Below are 22,598 nucleotides of genomic sequence, written 5' to 3'. Positions count from 1 at the left end.
CAGTTTGTTTCTTGATTGGATGCCAGATTCTGGGCAACGAGAAAAGAGAGGGGCACATAGTGCAAACTAATAGGAACAAAGGTGTCGATTCAATCAAAAGTGACCGCTTCAGTCTCCACCCTGCATCATAGGCGAAACACAAGGTCAAGTACCGTTCTCTAACCAATGACTGTGGAACCACCAAAAGGCTTCCCTGCAGCCAAGCCCCCCTCCTTACATTTGCCACAAAGGAGCACCATCGATCGGTATTTATTGGTATGCATTTGTAGGCAATCATACGTTAATTGAAAAGCATGATGTAAAGCACGTTGTACCTGGCTAGCTCACAATTGTAACAGGAATACAGTGCTTTTCCTTTTGCGATGCAAGAGCAGTCAATGACTGTTGCAAGAAAAAGTGAAAGGGGATGATGGATGTAAAAGAGGCCAAGGGGGATATCTCATTGAGATTTGTATAAGGGGGCATGCATATGAAGGTACCAGGTAGGTCTTCCGAGCATCTAATGGCCAGAATAGTTTAGTAACGTGAGAGGGATTATTGATTTCGGTATGTTTGGCAGTTTGAGCCCCCTCCGACCACTTCCAACTGGGGATATGCAGGTTTTTATACGGATTGCCATGGTACTGATCATTAGTGAATCCCACTGTGTGAAGGTACTCCGCTCAGACTTGCTCTCCTCCGTTGATTCTGGAGTTTTTGCGTGCAACTCATCTGTCTGGATGTCTTTTGTACTCTCTTGCATGATCTCCATACTAGGGTGTGTGAAATTTAAATTTCGCTTTAAAGTATTGAGAAATTTCTCCCATGCAAAGTTTATCAACCTATCAACAAAAGTATTTGCAGAAATCCTGTTTCTGCAATATGCCTTTTTTGAAACTATGAAATGCAGGTCACAAAACCTCATGGAAATACGAATATGTGCTCATGACTACACAATGTCTGCAATGCATTCGAAGCAACCTATCATGGGAAACCGCTTGTTTGAGAGCAGCAAACCGCTAGGATGGGGCGGCAAGTATCCACTGACTCGTGCATGTAATGTTCCCGTGCCTAATTAAAACTAGCCCTGTGGTGGGGGAGGGACAGTTGTGAGAGGCGCCATGAGGAAACAATCTCTCGGCATGCTGGGGCAGGGGAGCGCATTCCAGGCGGGGGAGCGGACCCTTTGAAGTATGATGCGTGCACGCGCCAGTGGGCTGAAGCGCTTCCCCAAATGGATTGCATGGCGGCACGATGCACGTGATTGTGCGCGTCTCGCCATGCAATCCACTTTTGGGAGCACTTTCAAATGCCCCTCTTACTAGAGTCTCGCATAGCGATTGCGTAAACGCAATAGCTAGGCGAGACCTAAAAATGCAGAGAATTTTCTATTTCCTCCCGGGCCCGCCCATCTGCACGGCTGCAAGCTCGTGTGTTTTTCCAAGCACCATGAAAACAAGCCTAAGTCAAAACCGAGAAGTTTTGCCACATTCTTTTCGGCTGCATTAGGTGAGCGGCAGAAAGGGCAGATGCAACCCGGGAAGGAATCCCTCCCTCGGAAGCTCTTACACAGAGATGCAGTAAAAGCAGCGGTCTGACACAGTTTCGCGGACATCAGATAAGCAGGTAAGTCAGCTTGGAGTGGAAGGGAGTAGCTCCTTCTCTGGGATGCTGTAAAGGCAGTGGGTATAGCAGAGAAAGGCCGACTCCTGGCGTGGGCAGCAGACCCCTCCTCCCGAGCTCCCTGGGGGGGGGGGGGGGGGAGTGGGGGGGGTGCGTGCCGTAAAGTCCGTCCCGGGTCTGTCTGACGGGTCAGCAACAAAAACAGTCAGAAGGTGAAATGGGCAGAGAATAACGAATTAGGGGGGGGGGGGGGGGAAGGTAAAAAAGCAACAGAAGAGAACAAGAGTGCTAAAAGAAGGGAAACAAGAGGGAGATGGGTAAAGATAGACAAGCGGACGCGCCTCGCGCTGAAAAGTATTATTAAAAAAAAAAAAGGCATGCAGGTTGCAGCACGAGAGGCGAAGGGCTGCACTCGCGAGTGGTGCGCGCGTGCTGGTGAGAGCAGTCTGCTCTTTTTCAAAGCACATACTGTGCACTCCTGCAAGGTGTATGCCGCCACAAGCACGAGTATGTGCTTCGAAAATGAGCTGAACGGCGGCTATAGGTCCTCCTATTCAGCACATGCGCGCTGCGTAGGCGAGACCTAAAAAAGGAGAGAGCGGGTTGTTTTGTGGATCAGCTGAACTCTGAGATAAAAGAAAGTAAAGGGTATCCTTGTGACCAAGAAAGTAGCTAGAAAATTCAAATACCCCCCACTTGAAGCATACCTCTACAACCAGCACGCAAAGTGAACGAAGCGGTTTTCTTTACCCTTTCATCCTCCTTTCATCCACCAATTCATCAATCCATTCATCCAGTCATGTATCAAAAATCCATCCATTCACCCTTTCAGACATCCTATCACACATACCATTTTTCCAGTGCCCATCCTTCTATTCATTCCCCCCTTTATCTCTCAATCTTTTCACTCATCACTGTGCGCACTAATACCCTCAATGGTGATTAGCACACTATAAAAACACAGATAACATACATCCATTTTCCCTTACACCTATCCATTGTTTGACCTTTTCACTCCATCCATTCACCCTTTCACTCCATTCTTTTGCTCTTTCATCCGTTCATTATTTCACCCGTCTATCCTAATTTTCACCTTTTTTTTTATTTCCTTTCAATGTTCTTCCTTTCATCCTTCCTTCCCCCCACTGTTCATTCTTTACTGTCTATATTTTATCTCATCCTTTTTCTTTATCTTTCTCTCCGAATACCTCCCTCTCTCTGTGTTGTCCCTTTTGTGCATCATTCCACTGTAACCCTTTCTCTTTTTGCTTTGCCTAAAGCCACAATCCTAAGTCATGGTATTCCCTATCCATTATTTGTGAACATTCAGCCTGCAGACTGAAGAGGCCACAAATGGCTGATTAACGTTTTATTGGGATCAAGTTCACCAGCCTATCAGTCCCGTAGCAGCCCCGCTTAAGTGGGGGGTTCACTACGCCACTGCTTCTGACAGTCCTATTTTTTTATGTGCAGAGACTTCGCAGTCGTAAAGATACTACTCGTAAAATACCTTTGTAGATAGCAAACAATTGTAAGCTTACACAAGTGTAAATATACCTTTGTGAATCAGGCCTCTCGTGATTTTGTTTTTAACGAAGGAGGCACCAGGGAGTAGAACATCAACCTGCAGTTACTGTGTCACCCTTTGCCCACCGGGAGCTCTTTTTGACCTGTGGCATTTATAGTTGTGAAGTTTTAACCTCTTCAGTGCCCATGACGAGATAGTCTCGTCATGGAGCACTGTGCCCATGACGAGACTATCTCGTCATGAACCCCACCCACTAATGTAACGCCCGGCACAGGAGGGGGAAAGGGCGTGGCACAGAAGGGGTTAAAGTGATCGCTGCTGCTACCAGTGTGAGGCCTTTTTTGTGGATTCTGGGCAGTTTTCGTTATGGGCGCTGCTTCTTACTTCCTAGTGCCATAAACACAGTTGCACCAAACACTCGAGTGCCTTCTAGACGAAACTTTGGCTGCTTAACTGCACCAACCTCGAACATTAAAAAGGTCAAAGCGAGTATCTTGGTTATCAAAATAGAGTGCAACAGTTTTTGTGGCCCTGTCAATCTACTGATTGACAGTTGTACCGTAATTGGACAGTGCCGCACCCACTCTCATCCTCTCGGCTCAGAAGAGCCCCAAAGAAGAGTGTCGGACAGTAATGTGTTTGTGATTGTAAAGCAGGGATGTCATCTGGGGGGAGGAGGAGGTCACAGTTGCAACTTATTTGCTCTCTCTCCTGATTGAAGCTTGTTAGACTATAAATTCAAGTCATCAGACTTTTTTTTTAGTATTAGTCCAGGGCTCCTCATACTCTTCACATTCAGGTCTCAATGCCAATATGTTAGACGAGTGGAGAAGTCTTCGTATCCACTTCACGGCGGGCCCACAAACACTGCGTGACAACTCTCAGTTGGAGATTGTGTTTTTAGTGAATTAGGCCCGATGGTCTTATAGAATGTAAAAACAGGGGTGTGGAATTTAATAAAATATCTACTTGTCCATGGGGCAGGTTGCTTCATGAATCTACTTGTCCTGTAACAAAATCCACTTGTCCCTTTTGACCATGTAATGCGGCGACAAAATCCGACAGCAATCTTCTATAAGAGTTCTGATATAGCCTCTCTAATTATGCCAGGGATCGTAACATAGTAGGGTTTGAATAATAGCAATTCCCTTATGTTGCTACTTTTCTGCAGGTCTACATACTGGGTCTGAAGGTAGTGGTAAGCAATAGTTCAAGGGTTGGAATCCAATTTTGAGTCTGTGCAAACCTACTAACTTGCATGTGTTTTAAGGGTTTTCACCAACTCTTTTCTAATCTTTTCCAATACTGAAAAAGTTTGGAAATGTACTCCTGATAGTGGCAGACGTAAAACTTCTTCCAGGGTTGGAAAAAAAGTGGTTGGTGGAAAAGTGAGCTTGAAACAGTCAGATTTTCACATGAGGTAATCTACACATGTACATTTGCTTATGGTAAAATGCAATCCACAAATATTTTCTAGAAGTACTATTTCTTGGCCGACTTCTGTAAATTCACGTAAAAATAAATAAATAAATATATATATATTATGCACTTAATTCAAGGATATATACCATGGATGCACTTTTGAGACTTTCTTTAATAATTGGGCCTCTAAATAGGCCTGGCGTTAACCATGACCTTTTGTGTTTAATAAATCTCTCTCTGTCTCTCTCCAGCTGGCCTCACCGTAAGTGACAGTATTCTGCTCTTTTACAAGGAGTATATTGGCACACAAAGTAGTTTTGTTCAATGCCCGGAACTGCTGTGACAATGTTTGCTTTTTGAGACCAAACTTTTTTTTTTGCTTTGCCAATTCTTGTTAGAATAATGAGGGCCCAGCAACTCCCACACCGATCAGGTTTTACAAAAACCATGCCTAAACAAGTCACACGTTGACAACCAAACGGCTGACCACCAATTTCAGACCTACTGGCTTTGCCAATTCTTGTTTATTTTTGTTTCCCAGAATTGTATTTAAACTGGTTACACTGATTTTCCAATATGAATATTTTTGGGAAATACAAGCATTCATCAACATGTTCCTAAATTATGCTGCAAAGATATGGAACCTAAAATCTTACAGTACTTTAACAAAATGTTTTTTTTCCTACTTGCATTTTTTTTTGTGAACCTTTTATTTTGCAAGCAAAGAATCATCACTCTTGCTTTCAGGCTTCTGCAAATATTTGCATATAATCAGAGAGCATTCTGGGAGCATTATACATAGCCTCATATTACTAAACTTTGAAAACGTGTGTACACATTTATACTGGAACCACCATCAGTTGTGCAGGCCGCTCTTACAACATTTGCTTACAGTGCTCACCCTAATAATAAAGTCTTTACATTAATGAACCTATAAATACAAGCTTGAACAGCATTAACACATGTACACAAATATTAAATTAACTACAGACATTGCCCTTTCCTGATACATAATGTGGTACTGTAAACTGGCAGCCAAAGGGTTTGTGCTGCAGGGGGTTGGGCCTACATGTCCCAAGGACAAAATACACATGAAAACTTGTTGACCTTGACCCCAAACAATATGTCCCGGGCGTCGGGCTATAGGAATTCCACATCACTGAAAAAGGCCAGGCAGAAATGTTAACTTCTAATCTGGGTTGTTTTATCAGGATTGCTTGTACTAACTAACATAAGCAGGGTTTGAAAATGATAGCAATGTTGCTAGACCTTCGGGTTTAGTAACTTGAATAATCTACTCGATCTAACTGTAATGTACATCACCCGTGAACTGGTCTCAAATTGTGCGATCCTAGGCAAATATTATGTCTTCTGGGGCCGCCTTTTTCTTGATTATCACATGAGAGAACCTTCAAATATGCAAGTACACTATTTCTGCTGTAAAAGAAAACTTTATTTTCTAGAATAAACGTTTGCTCCATGTATAATAAGAATCAAACCCACACACAGGCTACACATGATCCCTGGCTTGCCTCTTAGTTCATTAACAGCATTGTCATCTGGGCAGGAGCAGGAATATTTCCCAGTTCATGATTAAAAACTCCCTTTTCATAAATATATTACTAACGCATGATGTGGTAGTGCACTGTCCCACTAAACGTACCCACTAACATGCAGTTTTACTAATGAAGCTATTTAGAGCATAACAAATATTTGGAAATGGGGTTACAGCAAAAATATTTAAACTGTACACATCACCAAGTAAAGTGTTCTGATTTGCTTTGATCTTATAAGAATCTTTTTTTTCACCACAGAATTACAAAAATGTGTTTTTTGTAACTAGTGAAATATATTTGAGATGTTTGAAAAGTTCATTTAATTTATTAGCTAATTTTAGTGTGGTGTTTGAAAAAAGAAGCCTGAAATCTTACAACTTTTCATTTCACATGCTTTGCACAGCACAATTGTCTGATAGTTCACTTAACAAAATCCTCTAACTTCAGTCACAGAAAGAAAAGTAAATGTAAGAAGACAAACTGACTTTTTACCTGTGTCTCTGAGAGCTGAGAGAATGTGACAAGATTTAAAGGCATCTTTATTTCTTATTCACTCTTTGTGAGCAAGCAGAACACCTGTTGTCAGCTTGCCAGAACGGGCAAGTAGATTCTAAAAATAGCTCGTCCTGATTAAATCTGGCTCACCATAGCAAGTGGGCAGTGGGCGAGTGGATTTTTTGAGCCCTGATAAGCATAAGCAGGAAACGCAGCAGTGATTTACTATACTCTTTAAAGCAAGAGAGTCTTCCAATATCTATGTGAAGCAGGTGTGTATTTTGATGTCCCATGCACACAGTTGTGTAAAGTAAGTGATAAATGACTCATGTGAAATAACATGGATCCCACCCATGCATATTACATTACATTATGTATAGTCACCAGTCAGTGTTTCAAAGGATTGTTCCTATTATTCTGTGCTTCTTGCAGGTCCTATCGTTGCTACGTCTGTGATTTCACAGAGCTTTAGTGATGGAAACAAAACACTTTTCAAGCAGGAGTCAGACAATGAACAAGGAAACACAGGTGAGTCATATGAGATCATGGCATAAAACCGATGATTAAAATGTATTCCCAATCTTACTACGTTTCCAAACGTTTTTTAGACAGTCTTACAGAGAAGGCTGATTATCATAGATCTTAATTCAGCAAACACTAAAAAGGAGCGAGATCAACTGCACTCTGAGATGAAAGGAAGCATTGATAGTCTTAAAAGCAAGTAAATGGCATCCTTGTAAATAGTATATGCGAGTGACCTCCTCTAAACCTGCGTTAGGATAGTTTACTTCTACGTTCATTAATTATTGCCTTCTTCTCATCCCATCCTGACTTTACTTTGCCTAGTTACTACTTTGTGATTCATTTGTTGTATTTCCCCTCATCCTTGAATTCTTTTTTTTTTATCATGTATTCATGGGGCCTGTTTGAGAAACATGTCTGCCTGGGTTGCTCGTATAACTGACTGACCATAACTGTATCCCACATTGCTATTACTCTTTGTTGCTATAGTTCACATCCCTTGTATCAGCCAGAGATAGAGGGTAAATTGGAATGCAGCTTTGCAGTTCCTGTTTGTTTACTTATTTAGTAGATCTGTAAGTCAGCCTGCACTTTCAGTGGTTGTTCCCTGCCCATTGCAGCTGTGCCATCGTGCCCTGTTCGTCTTGTTCCTGTGTGGTTTCACCTCCTTCCTGCCTGTTCTATGGTATCTCTCTCCCCATCCCACATGTACTTCATAACATAGGAGTCCTCTTTCTGTGATGATTGCGTTTCAGATTGCCACCTGCAAAACTGAAGACTCTGACTGAGGGGTATACCAAATGTATACACCACCTCTGTCAAGGATGACACCAATTCGCTCTTAGACTATTTTATGACTGACAGTAGCAGCTGATTCTAGAGTGAAGGACAAATATCTCTTTTTACCTGGACCCTTGGTCAGGAGATGACCAGCAATAAATATATATATATATATATATATATATATAAACTCCGTTCTGCATAGACGTACTCGGACACATCACGTATGCTTGTGAAATATTTAATTGCAGGAAACCACGCGTTTCAGCTTGTGCCTTGATCACGTTTATATATATATATATATATATATATATATATATATATATATATATATATATATATATATATATATATATATATATATATATATATATATTCACTGAAAAAACCATAGGTTTCACACACGTTATAGTTACGAATTAGCATTTAAAAAACCTTGCAAATTCACTTAAAAAAGCATAGGTTTCACACGTTATAGTTAGCTGGACATTTCACTCGTACAAAACCAATGAAATTCCCCTCGTTATAGTTAGGGCAGGCAACTATAACTCACGCGACCGCAATCCTCTGCTGATGACGTCAGAAAAGGCACTTCCTTGACCTTGTGGCTACCTCTCTGCCAAATTTCACGTAATTCTGTTCAGCCGTTCGGGCTGTAGCTGCGACTAAAGGTCCTATGGAAAAATGCATGGGGAAAACGCGTTTTGGGACCCCCCCCCCCTTTTTCTCGGCCCCCGCTTGACGAATCACCCCGAGACTTTCAAGGGTAGGAGCTGAACGGAGCGCCCCATTAGTTTTGAAAATTTCGCGAGGATTCGTCAACCGGCGCCAAAGTTATTCAAAATAGAATTTTGAGATTTCCTATGGAAACTAGGTTGTAACTATAACTATCTACTGGCGACCGCCAGTAGATAATATATATATATATATATTCACTGAAAAAACCATTATCCTTCTTCCTGCACTTTTCTTCATCTTTGAGGACTTCTGTTGCTTCTTTCTGCACTTCTTTTTTTTCTTTCTGTGCATTTTTTCTTCTTTCTTCACATGTCCTATCTCTGTAGGCATAGTTAGAAATTAGCATTTAAAAAACCTTTGAAATTCACACAAAAAAAACATAGGTTTCAGGCACGTTATAGTTAGGAATTAGCATTTAAAAAACCTCAGAAATTCACTGAAAAAACCATAGGTTTCCGGGGTGTTATAGTTAGCTGGACTTTTCACTTGTACAAAACCATTGAAATTCCCCCGTTATAGTTAGTTCAGCTAACTATAACTCGCGCGCCCGCAATGCACTGCTGATGACGTCACATATTACATCACTCATGACATGGTCAGTGACATCACTCATGATGGTCAATGGTTTTGTACAAGTGAAAAGTCCAGCTAACTATAACACCCCTGAAACCTATGGTTTTTTCAGTGAATTTCTAAGGTTTTTTAAATGCTAATTTCTAACTATGCCTACAGAGATAGGACATGTGAAGAAAGAAGAAAAAATGCACAGAAAGAAAAAAAAGAAGTGCAGAAAGAAGCAACAGAAGTCCTCAAAGATGAAGAAAAGTGCAGGAAGAAGGATAACTTGCAGAAAGAACAAAAAGAAGAGCAGAAAGAAGCCTTGTTGCAAAATCATCCTGTACCCTCAACTTTTTCAGACGGATACTGGTGGTAACTGAGTCTGACTAACCAGTCCTAGAGCCAGTGCTATGTTAAAAGACACTTAGAATACAGTGAAAACACCTACATACACTAGGGAACATTATGTGGTGGGGTCCCCCTGTGATTAGCATGACCTCCTATGTAAGCCCCTAGTATATAATAGGGCAGGGGGATTAAAACTACCTCTTAAAACAGGCCACAGGGCGTTTTTGCACACGTTAACTCAGGCCCCGTCCCCTCCCTTCACCACTGCGTAAACACGCCCTGTGTCCGTTTTTAGTTGGGAGATTAAGTTCATTTGAATCCTGAGGGTCCCTAGGGTCCAACTAGCCCACTAGGTACCTCCAGTAAGTGCCACAGAGCTGCGTTGCAGAAAGGTGTAAAAAGTGGCACAGCCTGGACCACCTCTCTGCAATGCAGCTCAGTGGCGCTTACTGGAAGCACTTGGTGGGCTAGTTAGCCCCCAGGGGCCCTCAGTATTGAAGGGAAATTATATCCCCAATTTAAAACGTGCCATAGTGCGTGTTTGCACACGTCACCTCATTTTTTTTTTTAAACATAGTTTATTGGTTTTTGCACAACCACATGTAAAACCTTACACAATTTGTTTCACCATACTTTCTGCAAATTAAGCACAAGCCCCCAGCTAAGTATACAATACCTAAGACAGGGCCATAAAATTCCCTCCCGGTCTATACAACGCATAAACCAATAAGCTACATAACAAAACCTCTACCCTTAACCCCTAAGAAACTTCTAAATTCCCTCCCCCTCCCTCAGTCCTCCTCAGCAACGCATGCGGCCATGCCTGCCCTCTAATGTCGTACAGCCCAAGGAATACCAATTTGTCAAGTTATGTGATGTGCCCAGTGTGCTCCGGGGGCACCCCCTCAACCTCGGGGCTGTCATCTTCCTCCGCGCCTGGCTCATAATTTCGCAGTGCCTGCACTAGCGCCTCCCACGCAGCTGCCGCCTCTAGCGCCTTTTCATCGTTGCGCCTATGAGCCCATTGATACCGCAGCGCGCCCTCGCTAGTGGCCCATTTAAGAAGTTCCCCCTTCCATCGTTTACCAGTGGGCCCCACTGTTGCCTTCCACCTCTTCGTAATTTCTCGTTTTGCTAGTAGAAGGCCCATGTCTACGAATTTGTTCGTGATTTTAGTTTTGGGCGTGTGTGGGAACCAGTGCAGTATACTAACAGCCATATCAAACTCCAGTCCTCTCTCTGTTACTTCATTCAGGGTATCTCCCACCTCTGTCCAGTAAAGCCCCAGCGCTGGGCAAGACCACAGCATATGATCCAGTTCCACCCCCGTTCTCAGGCATCTGGGACATGCCGCCACCTCAACTTTAAAATATTTCTGGATTTTCCCAGGCGTCAGGTATGCTCTGTGGAGTATGTAGAAGTGCACCAGCTGGAATCGTGCGTTTCTCGTGCTCTTCCAAGCCCGTCTCACTAACTGTGCCCAGGTCGTCTCCGGGATAGCTCTGCCTAGATCACGCTCCTATTTCCCCCGAAGTTCAGCTAGATGCTGTAATGCACACGTCACCTCATCACCTCAGGCCCCGTCCCCTCCCTTCACCACTGTGTAAACGCGCCCTGTGGCTGTTCTAAGTTGAGAGATTAAGTCCCCTTGAATCCTAAGGGTCCCTAGGGACAAACTAGACCACTAAGTACCTCCAGTAAGCGCCACAGAGCTGCGTTGCAGAGAGGTGTAAAAAGGGGCTTGGCCTCAGAACACCTGTCTGCAGCGCAGCTCCCTGGCGCATACTGGAGATGCCTGTTGGGCTAGTTGACCCTCAGGGACCCTCAGTATTGAAGAGGAATTAATTCCCCAACTTACAACTCGCCAGGGGGCGCGTTTGCAGAGTGCTGCAAGGAGGGGGCGTGGCCTCCGGCACGATGCCAGTCTTTTATTTATTTTATTTTTTAAGAAGGGGGGCTGTGTGGTTCCCCTTCTTATTCTAATTTATTGGCCCTGATGACCCCATCCCCCAGGGCCTGTCTCCTTATTATATTCTTTTGACCCCAATCCCCAGGGCCGGCCACTGCTTTTTATTATTTTTAAAAAATATATATTTATAGACACACCTAGGGCATGCTGGACAAACCGTACGTACCTATCACCATGACGATTTGCCTGATATTCATTAAAAGGCGACTATGCATACAATGAATCCACGTGGAATGTATTTACACCACTAGTGAAGCTCTGACATGTCTGATGCCCACCGTGCCTAATCCCGGTAGACACCCTTGTCGTTTATTTATACAAACATGGGTAGCTATTGACGGGCACATTTAATACACATGCACACCAAGCCATTCAAAGGGGATTCGACAAATTCGACAAACTATGCAAGAAACCCCCCTCACGGTTAATAAAACACACATCCACTGCCAGATGTGTAATACTTTTTATTTTACTCTCTGGAAAGGGGACGAACATCACTTGAGAGTCACAGCACGCTCCTGGCAGAGCCCAATGCTGTGTTACACCCACCATTGCCTGCTGAGTGCCACACACCTCTGTGTTGTATTCCACTAGCTAGTGCATATGCTATGACACTCTCTAGCCCATGTTGTGAGAAAGTGGCTCTGTATATACTGTTCCCTAATAGGTACAGGGTGTACAGAGTCCACAGTCCCCCAGAGGCTGATAGAGGTCAAAGTTAGGTATGACCTTACTCTCAAAAGTGGTAGCTTGGTCGAGCAGTAAGGCAGTACCAGAGGACAGTGTAAAGCATTTATTGTACACACTCAGTCAGCAAATGGTTTCACACACTCAATAACTGAACTCTAGGCCAATGGTTTGTATATATAAAATATATGCTTGTTTTATTTTTAGAACCACAAAGGGAGTAAAAATATACTTTCTCAGAATGAGAGGTTGAATATAAATACTTTTGTCTTAAACAATAAATTTGTGTAAACAGTCACAGTTGGTTGCAATAAACAATCCTATTTCCTAAACATAACAATGCATTGAGCTCAATGGTAAATTCAGGTTATTTGTAATAAATTACTTTTTCAGATTACTTTTGGAATTCCAGGTCTGGCTCCTAGAACCAGCCTGGGGTCAGTATTCAGAGTCAAGTGATGAAAGTCGACTTAATAACTGTAATGATTTTTAAATAATATTTAGCTATTTCAAAAGTTAGCACTTAGAAAATATTTCAAAGAAAACATTCAATGGATCTCTATGGCAAGAAATTCACATTGCAGGTAGAGTACTTTATCGTTACTTTAGTAGTCCAGGACTGGGTGCCTAGACCCAGGACTGGGGTCCTTATCAAAAGCAGGTAAGTAATTTCGTTTGCAGAAATGGTACGATTTTAAAAGAATATTTCAAATTTGCAAAAATAGACACTTAGAAGAAATTTCAGAGAAAAGCAGACAATGGTTTCCTATGGGAGAAAAATGAGTTAGAGGTAAGTATAGTTGTGAGGGCTGGGCACCAAGATCCAGCACTGGGAGCTCACCTAGGAGCAGGTGAGTAAATTCGTTTTTGTCACTTGGCTGATTTTTGGTGAATTTTTGCAGTTTTGAAAAGTTCACACTTAGAAGATTTTTGAAGAAAAAGCCAGTCCATGTTACCCTATGAGGAAAATGAAGTTAGCGGTTTACGGGTAAGTACTCGACTGGCAGAGTTGAAATTCCGGGCATGGACTCAGGGGTCCCCCAGTGTCAGGTAGGTACAGTTGGTTCACCCTCAGCGGTTTCAGGACGGCCGGGTGCAGAGAGAGTTAGGCCCAATGTTATCCTATGAGGGATAGGGGGGCCTTGGTTGGTGGCTGCTGTCTGGCAAGCCACGCGGCTGTGGGAGCTGGGCTCCTGGTCACTCACTCAGGGCAAGTGGGGAAGTAGGTTAGTGTAGAGAGGGCACTGCCAGGGCCACTCGGGCGGCTGGGTGCAGGGTGCTTTTTAGCCTTCAGGCGCTCAATGGAAATCAATGGGAATGTTCCGGTTTGGAAAAAGGCTGCAGGCTCGGGGACGAGGATGTTTCCGGTGCCACCACCACTTCGAGGGGTAAGTTGGGTAGTTGTAGGTTAGGTGGGTACCCCGGGATTGGGCACAGGGGGCCGCAGGGCGCCGGGTGCAGGGGTGCCTTTTGACGTCGGGAATCTAACCCTCTGGTTGATCGCGGCTGGGGTGGCACTCGGTTCTGAGGCTGCAGGCTTCGTCCAGGATGTCGAGGGGGGTCTTTGGGTGCCGGACTCGGGGTCACAGTCGCCGTGGGGTCGTCCTCAGGGTCTTTGTCCACTCCGGTACTGGCCAGGCTTGACTGGTGCAGAGTGTGTTGGGTCCGCGGTTCCGGGCTGCTGCCAGGAGTTAGGAATAGGTTTCTCGAGTAGAGCCTCTACTCATGGGAGTCCCAGGGGCTTAGAGCCAAAAGGTAGCCAGGTCCTCCGGGGTTGGTGAGGTTGCTGGCCACGAGAGATGCCCCGCTGGTGCAGGTTCGAGAGTCGACAGGCCGGTAGGGCTGGGGCCTAAGCAGTTGGTGTCTTCTTCTCTTTTTAGCAGCTGCAGGGCAGGTCTTTGTTCTTCTTGCTCTTCTTGTAATTTTCTATCTGGAATCTCCGGAAGGAAGGTTCAGGGTGCCCCTAAATACTAGATTTAGGGGCGTTACAGGTAGGTGAAGGCCAGGGACCAATGGGTCCTTGTCCTGGGGTGGGTACACCCCCTATCCTGCCTCTCTCCTGTGGGAGGGGGGCAGTAGCCTAATCCTGATAGGGTAGGGCCTCCCATCTTCAAGATGGCGAGAGCCCGGAGATGTGCTTCACCTCGCCTCCCCCACCTGAGGGGTGGGGTGGGCAGGCTGGCATATCCCCTGTCCTTGTATGGGGTTTCCGCCCTAGCTTCCCGCCAGAGTGGGGGGTTGCAGTGGCCTGGGAAAACTCCAAATGGCGGCCTGCCTTTGAAGCTTCCCTTTGCTCATCCTGGGGGAGGAGATTTCTCACCTCACCCAGGATGTGCATTGTTGCAGGCCCGGGAGAGCAGGGGCTCTCCCACCCAGGGGTCCAGCAACGTGTCTGCTGTGTGGCAGCCTGGGCAGCCTCAGAGCAGACGTGGATTGTAAGTTAGCTGTAAGGGGGCATCTCTAAGATGCCCTCTGGGGTGCTTAGTACATTAAATCCTACACTGGCATCAGTGTGGGTTCAATGTGCTGAGAAGTTTGATACCAAACTTCCCAGGCTTCAGTGGTGCCAATATGGTGCTGTGGAGCTCGTGTTTGACAAGCTCTCAGCACCATGTACTCTTAAATGACAGCACTGCACTTACAGTGCCCAGGAATGGACCCGGGTACTGTAGGGGCACAGGGCTCCTGCTCCTGTGCCCACACCATAGGCGTAATGCACCCAGCTAGAGGGGTGGCTGACATATGCCTTGGTAGTGTAGGTGATGGGCATGGTACACAGTGATGTGTGCCATGTCGACTCTTTGTTTTGTCCTGCACCCAGACACTCAGCCTGCAAGGGCAGTGTGTGTGTAAGGGTACAGGGCCTCTGAGGGTGGCACAATGAGTGCTGCAGCCCTTAGAGGCCTTCCCTGGCCACAAGGCCCTGGGTACCTAGGGTACCATTTACTAGGGGCTGACATGTGGCTAGGGTTTGCCAATTGGGAGTTTGTGTGGTTTAAGGAAGGAACATAGGCCCTGGGCACCTGATTGGCAGGAACCCAGGGTACACTCAATCGAAGTTCATTCAGCAATTTAGCAAAAAGTGGGGGCATACCATGCAAGAAAGATGGCACTTTCTCACACATGTGCACTGTAACACCACCCCGTGAATATGTCATGCCACACTTGTCTTCGCACGGGTTATATTGCCCCATCTAACGTGCCTTCCTCGATGCCTATGTTATAACGCACAGTGCTATGCCATACATGTTACAATCTGGGATCCATATCTTTGTCACAGTGCATATGCAACGTTACACTCCCCAGCACATATTTTATATTACAACTTTAGAGACTAGTTAGGTTACACAACACTGCCCTGTGCATATTACACTCCAAGGCGCATATCGCATAGCACGCGCTAGTGCCTGTGCTATCGCGCGCTCTCCAATGAATCTGTCATTGCGCACAATCTATTGCATATTATATTTCACGCCCGGTTCATCTTATATCACACTTTTTGGTGCATAGTTTATACCATACACTATATCTAGTATTCATTTTCAATCGTGCTCTCAGGACTATGTTCTATATAACACTGTGTTCACCTACCCTTTTCACGGGCATTACATTTTGCGATAGGGGGTGGAGGGTCAGGGGGTGTTTCTGCCAAGTGAGCCCAGAGTCACAGTCACAAACGTCCTCTTCTTCCTGAATAAAAGTGAGATTATGCTGCATACTTATTCATATTTTAAGTAGTTCGCACAGACACACGTTTTAAAAACAATAAAGTTCCTAATACCCGCCTTCTCTGAACAGTTAGCTTGCTGCCCCATCCCCCTCCTCCCTATCCTCTGTGTGAATCCATGCACTGGCCTCCTCCCTCCTGCCATGCATGGTCTGATGTGCTGCCACTGCCCTCAATTTAGAATGATGTACCAGTCCACTCCTCCTGCCCTCCATTGCCCAATTCTATGCCCCATCATTGACCTCCTGCTTAAACTCTGTGCTTAGCTTGCTGCCCCTATTCTCCTTCCCCCTGCCCTCCGATGTCTTTGTGCATGCCCCTGCTCCATCCTTTTTGCCCACCATGTTCCATGGACCTGCCACTCCTATCTACTCTGAGTGTTCTGTTGAGCTGCCACTCCCCTCCCACCTGCCTAGCATTGTCAGATGAGTGTAACCTGTCCCTGCCACCTCCACCCTGCCTGTCCACATGCCATGCCCCTATCCTCTTCCTCCTGTCCTACATGGTCCATTGTACTGCCACACGCTTCTGCCCTCCCTGGTCTGTTGTGCTGCAACTGCTCCTCCTGCCTGCCCCGTGCGGTCTGTTGTGAGGCCCCTTCCCCTGAACTTTCTTGTCTGTGCACAGGTCCTGACCCTCCCTTCTATCCTCCATCGTCCTTTGTGCATGCCCCTGCACCCTCCTTCTTGCCCATCATAGCCATTGTGCTGCCACTAACCCTCCCACTTGCCATGCATGGTCTTCTGTGCTGCCATGGCCCTCCCACCTTCCCTGTGTGGTCAGTTAGCTGCCCCTGACCCCCTCCCACCTTCCCTCCATGGTCTGTGTGTATGCCATCACAGTCTCACTGTTGCTCTTCATGGTGTGTCTTGCTTCTAGTGCCCATCCTGCCTGACCTCCATGGCTATCTTGCTGCTCCTGCCCTGCCCCCTTGCCCCCAGCCCTCTGTTTACATGTGCAGACCCCTACTCCTTCCCTCCTGGCTTGTCTGTTCCATTGTAATGCCCCTGATCCGTCCCTCCTGCCCTTTATGGTCTGTTATGCTGCAGCTTTCTCTCCTGTCTGTCCATTATGGTCAGCTAGCTAACATTGCCTCTTTATCCTCTGTTCTCTGTTATCCATGTGCATGGTCCTGTCCCCTCCCTCTTGCTTTCTATGGATTGTTGTGCTGCACTCCCGTCCCGCATGCCCTGTGTGGTGTATTGTGCTGCTGCAAACCCTGATGCCTGCCCTGCAGGGTCAGTTTGGTGCACCTCTCCATGTCCCTCCTGTCCTCTGTTATCCAAGTCCATGTCCCTACCCCATTTCCTTCCATGATCCAATGTACCATACTTGCGAACATTTTGAACTTGGTAAGAGGGAGATTTTGAAAAAAAACTGGGGTATTGATTTTCCCCTTTGAGTTACATTGAAAAAGAGGAGATTGTAGACAGGAGACAGATCAAATAAAGCCCATTTGAGCTTAAAAACATTGGACGTTTCCTGGCTGAATCGGGTCTGTTGGCATGTATGGTTGTACTACCATTGCCTCTTCCTTCTGCCCACAATGGTCTATTACATTGCCACAGCCTCTCTTGCAAGTCCTGTATTGTTGGTTTGTTGCCCCTGCCCCCCTTTCCACTGCCCTCCATAGTCTGTTGTGCTGCCACGGCCCTTCCTGCCTGCTCAGTGTGGTTAAAGTGTTGCCTTTGCACCCTCCTACCTGCCTTCAATTTTCAGAGTCCGTGCCCCTGGCCTCTGCCTCTCAACAGTATCCTAATGAACAACTAGATTGCTAACATTCTATATTTATTACAAAAGTGTGGAACGCCTGACGTCATTTTGATGTAATCAAAACTGTAATACCTAGAGCATTTACTTTAGAAATTATATATATGAGAGGGTCTTATTGGCATCAAAATTATGGTTAGTGCTCTAAAAGACTAAAATAAGGACATATTTTCTGAATTTTCAAATAGCGACAAAGCACTTTTAAATTATTTGTTATCTTTATGTTTTTTTATCCAGTTGACCACTTGATTAAATGTTGCACTTGGGGGAGAGGATGTGGTGTTACTTCCAGAACTGCAGACTTTGCAACTGGGGAACCAGGTTGGAGTTTCTGCTTCAGCTCGACATTCTGTGATTCTGGTCAAATCACTTAGTCTCCCCATGTCTACAACCAAAATGAATTTGTTCTTGTGTGATGTAACCAATGCTCATGTAAAGCACTCCAATACCTGACAAGTCTGCACTATATAACACTGCAAAAACACAAAATAATAAATGTTTTGCACACTTCTGTCATTGGGCTATATTTGGGCTACATCTGGGTGATTTTGGGCTACATTTGGGCTCTTTTGTCTCCGGTGGCCATCTTGGGAGATTTATTTGTTATGAAGTTTCCTAATATCCTCATGTACTGCAGTCTCCTCAGTAGGAAATGCTTTCAGTTTTGTACTTTGATTCCATCATGAAGGTATTCAGATATGTCACACATTTGCCATAAATTCTGAATGTTAGCACTCTAGTTGCTCATTAGATCACTGTAGTAAAACTACTGTTCACCATGGAAGTCTGCTCCTGGTATTAAAAGTGCATGTTTCAGTCTGCATGTCAGAATTTTTTAATGAAATAGAAGAGGATTTGAGAAGTCACTCAAAATGTGCCCTCATTTTCTTTCTTCAGCATTGTTGGAAACTGCCCACTCCCACTCCGCAGGGTGGTGGTGGACCTTCCCGACACACTGTGGTAGCTTGGCTCGAGTGGTCAGGAAACAGGCGCAGTGCTAAGCATACAATATACCCATACAATAACCATGCGTGCATCCGTTCCAAAAACGACTCTACACCGTAAAAATTATGAAAATATTCTTCTTTATCTTTTTCTCTTAGTTGCTGATTGGGAAAATAAATAACAATCACAATATACAAATTCTTAAATAGAGCAGGTCAAATAAATATTTGCTGTTCGCTGAAATAAATAGGGGTGATCATAAATAACAGGACGTAAATACAAGTGCAATATATACAGACAATTAAATACTTTGAGGTAATAAATACTGTACCAATAAATACTGTACCAATAAATACTGTACACCAACAAGTCCTGTGGACCTATAAATACAGTGCAGCAATAAATAGGTAAAAACTCAATAAATACAGTATCCCCAATAAATAATTAAAAGTATACAGCAACACTCATGTAATCAGATGACACTTCAATTCTTAAGGGCTGATTTGGCCCAGGCACAGCTTGTAGGGTTGTGGAAGGCTTGAGGGGGGCTACTCCCTGGCTGGGACAAGGCTGAGGCCTAAGCTGAGGTAGATCAAAGGGGGGGAATACCAATGCCCTGGCTTTCCTTCTCCACACAACCTCTCTAGGTTAGTCCCAGTTCACCCCAGGCACAGTCAGGTGGGTTTCAGCACCTCCCTAGCCCCTTAGAGCAGTCTCTCAGGTCTCCACAGGGCCTTAGGCGCCCTCTACTCCACTTACTGCCCTTTTTCTGGTGTTCCGACGCCGCTGGAGTCGGGTCGACGCCGTGAGGCGGTTCCGGTTCGGTCTCGGCGGCCTCGGCACAATGTCAGTTCTTTGACGACGCCGGTAGGCGGTTCCGGTCCGATGTCGGCGGCCTCGGTTCGATCTCTACCTCCGATTCGACGACGTCGGGCAGTCTCTTCACGATGTCGACTTCGGGCGGCTCCGGTCCGATGGCGCTCTCGGCTCCGATGACGTCGGCCGGCCTGGCCTCGATGTCGACTTCCGGCGACTCCGGGGTGCGATCCTCACCCCCGACCTCCGGTGCTCCTCCTCACAGGTTCCGGGCGACTCCGGAGTGCGATCCTCACTCCCGACCTCCGGTGCTCCTCTACCTCGGTCTCCGATGACTCCGGAGGGCGGACTTCACTCCTCCGATGACGCCGCTCGCTCGACCTCGGTTCACTTCCTCCTCGACCTCTGGTATTCCTCACGACCTCCGTCGGCGCCCTCTCACGACCTCAGGCGGCTCCGGGTACGACGTCTGCTACTTCAGTCAGCGCCGCTCCTCCACCTCGGGCTCCAGGTCTTCAGGCTACTCGACGCCGGACTCCAGGGAAACCAGTCTCCAGGTCAGGATCTTGCTGCTTTCTTGGTTCTAAGGCCTGTTCCTGCTGTCCAGGTCCTTAGGATGAGTTTCTTCTGTCTTCTTCCCACACAGGGCTATAGGCTGGGATCCATCAGTAGGGACAAGTATCAAGGGTGGGTTTATGGATCCCACTCCAGGCACAAGTTTCCACCCCTGCTGCTTCACTCCTTCCTCCTTCACTGTTGTGCTCCTCTCTCTTCACCAGTCAGGTGCCAACTGCCAGCTCCAACTGCCAACTCACTCTCTTATCCTCCCAACATTCTAAACGGTTTCCAACTGTCACACAGTTCTGGAATCTCCTGGAAGGTTCTGGAAGGTGCTGGTAGGTTCCAGTGGATGCTGGTGATGTCACAGGAGGCCACCATTTTGTGCTTCAGGCCCTCAGACAGAAGTTTCAGGGGTAGCTAAAATGGCTCCCTGAATCTGTAGCAACACTAAAGTCTGGTGGTTCCCAAAAAGGAAAAATTCAAACAGGGTTTGAGGCAAAAGTGGGACAAAATAAATAATGATGAGGAGGGACCACCCAAAGGGCTGACAGGTCTAACACGCGTCCCCCCCAGCTGAAAGTGGGGAGAGCTACCCAACCCCTTGGGAGTTCTCATCCCTAAGGCGGAAATACCTTGAGAGACCGTCTGCATTGGCGTGGTCCACTCCAGGCCGATGTTCCACCTGAAAGTCCATCCCCTGTAGGGAAATAGACCACCTCAACAACTTGGGATTCTCCCCCTTCATTTGCATCAGCCAACGAAGGGGTCTGTGGTCGGTCTGAACTAGGAAGTGCGAGCCAAACAGGTATGGCCGCAACTTCTTCAGAGCCCATACCACTGCAAAGGCTTCACGCTCTATTGCACTCCACTTCTGTTCCCTGGGAAGTAGTCTCCTGGATAGGAAGACCACGGGTTGATCCAGACCCTCTTCGTTGAGTTGCGATAACACTGCCCCAATGCCATGTTCTGATGCATCTGTCTGGACAATGAACTCCTTGGAAAAGTCTGGGGCCCTTAAGACCGGGGCCTCGCACATGGCTTTCTTCAATCTCTCAAAGGCTTGCTGACAAGCCTCCGTCCAGACTACCCGTCGAGGTTGTTTCTTGGACGTGAGCTCCGTGAGAGGGGCTACGATGGTACCGTACCCCTTCACGAAGCGGCGATAGTATCCCGTGAGGCCCAAAAATGCTCGGACCTCAGTCTGTGTCTTGGGGGGTTCCCAGGCCATGATGGCCTCGATCTTCGCCTGGAGGGGTTGCACCGTTCCCCTACCCACCAAGTGTCCAAGGTACACTACCGACCCCTGCCCGATCTGGCACTTGCTGGCCTTGATCGTCAATCCAGCTTGTCTCAGGGCCTGGAGAACAGCTTGCAGGTGACGCAAGTGATCCTCCCAGCTGTTACTGAAGACGGCTATGTCATCCAGATAAGCAGCAGAGAAACTCTCCATTCCGGTGAGGATCTGGTTTACCAGGCGCTGAAACGTGGCAGGTGCGTTCTTGAGCCCAAAGGGCATCACACAGAACTGGTAGTGGCCATTGGGCGTGGAGAAGGCTGACCTTTCCCTTGCTCCATCAGTCAAAGAGATCTGCCAGTACCCCGAAGTAAGGTCAAAGGTACTTAGATATTGGGCAGCTCCCAGCCGGTCAATTAATTCATCCGCCCTAGGGATCGGATGAGCATCAGTCTTTGTCACTGAATTCAGTCCCCGGTAGTCCACACAGAACCTCAGTTCTGGTTGGGCACCCGGTGGTGCAGCTTTTGGTACTAACACCACCGGACTGGACCAGGGGCTGCTAGAAGGTTCGATCACTCCTAGCTCCAGCATCTTAGTGACTTCACTATGAATGCTGGCCTTCACCTTGTCTGACATCCGGTAGATCTTGGACTTCACAGGTGGGCTGTCTCCTGTGTCCACGTCATGGACGCACAGGTGAGTCCTACCCGGGACAAGGGAGAACAACGAAGAGTACTGCCCCAGGACCTGGCGACAGTCCTCCTGCTGTTCAGGAGTTAGAGATGGGGAGAGAATCACTCCCTCCACCGACCCATCCTTTTCCTGAGACGCAAACAGATCAGGGAGAGGCTCGCTTTCCACGTCCTCTCCTCCGTCAGTCACCATCATCAAGATGACTTCGGGCCTCTCGTGGTGGGGTTTGAGGCGGTTGGCATGCAGCACCCGCAGGGGCTGACGAGGGGTCTTCAGGTCCACCAAGTAGGTAGCCTTACCCTTCTTCTCCAACACCTCAAAGGGTCCTGACCAGCGATCCTGGAGGGCACTAAGCTCTCCTGGTTCGATCACCCACACCTTCTGGCCAGGCTCCAACCCCACCGGGTGAGCGTTGTGGTCATACCACGCCTTCATCACTGCTTGGCTGGCTTCCAAGTTGTCAGAGGCTTGCTTCCACAACTTAGCCATTTGGCTCCGGAAGGCCAGCATGTAGCTCACCACATCCTGGGGAAGCTTTCTGGGAGTTCTTTCCCATCCGTCTCTCACCAGGTTAAGAGGTCCACGTACAGGGTGCCCATACAGAAGCTCGAAGGGGCTGAAGCCCACTCCCTTCTGTGGCACTT

At 46.6% G+C, this 22,598-nt stretch overlaps 1 protein-coding gene across 2 annotated transcripts in view; it reads left to right on the top strand.

Annotated features, from left to right (window-relative positions):
• LOC146800039 (uncharacterized) overlaps nt 1-22,598 on the top strand; it is a 161,155-nt gene that overhangs the window by 88,682 nt on the left and 49,875 nt on the right. For both annotated transcript variants that reach the window (XM_085620946.1, XM_085620945.1), the window contains exon 5: nt 7,036-7,131. In XM_085620946.1, coding sequence (XP_085477072.1) covers nt 7,036-7,131 — 96 coding nt within the window. The remainder of the gene's footprint in view (nt 1-7,035; nt 7,132-22,598) is intronic.

The sequence above is a fragment of the Triturus cristatus genome, chromosome 8, assembly GCF_964204655.1.
Source record: "Triturus cristatus chromosome 8, aTriCri1.1, whole genome shotgun sequence".
NCBI lineage: Eukaryota > Metazoa > Chordata > Amphibia > Caudata > Salamandridae > Triturus > Triturus cristatus.
The sequence above is the reverse complement of the archived record's forward strand: the minus strand, read 5'-3'. Positions and strand labels throughout refer to the sequence as shown.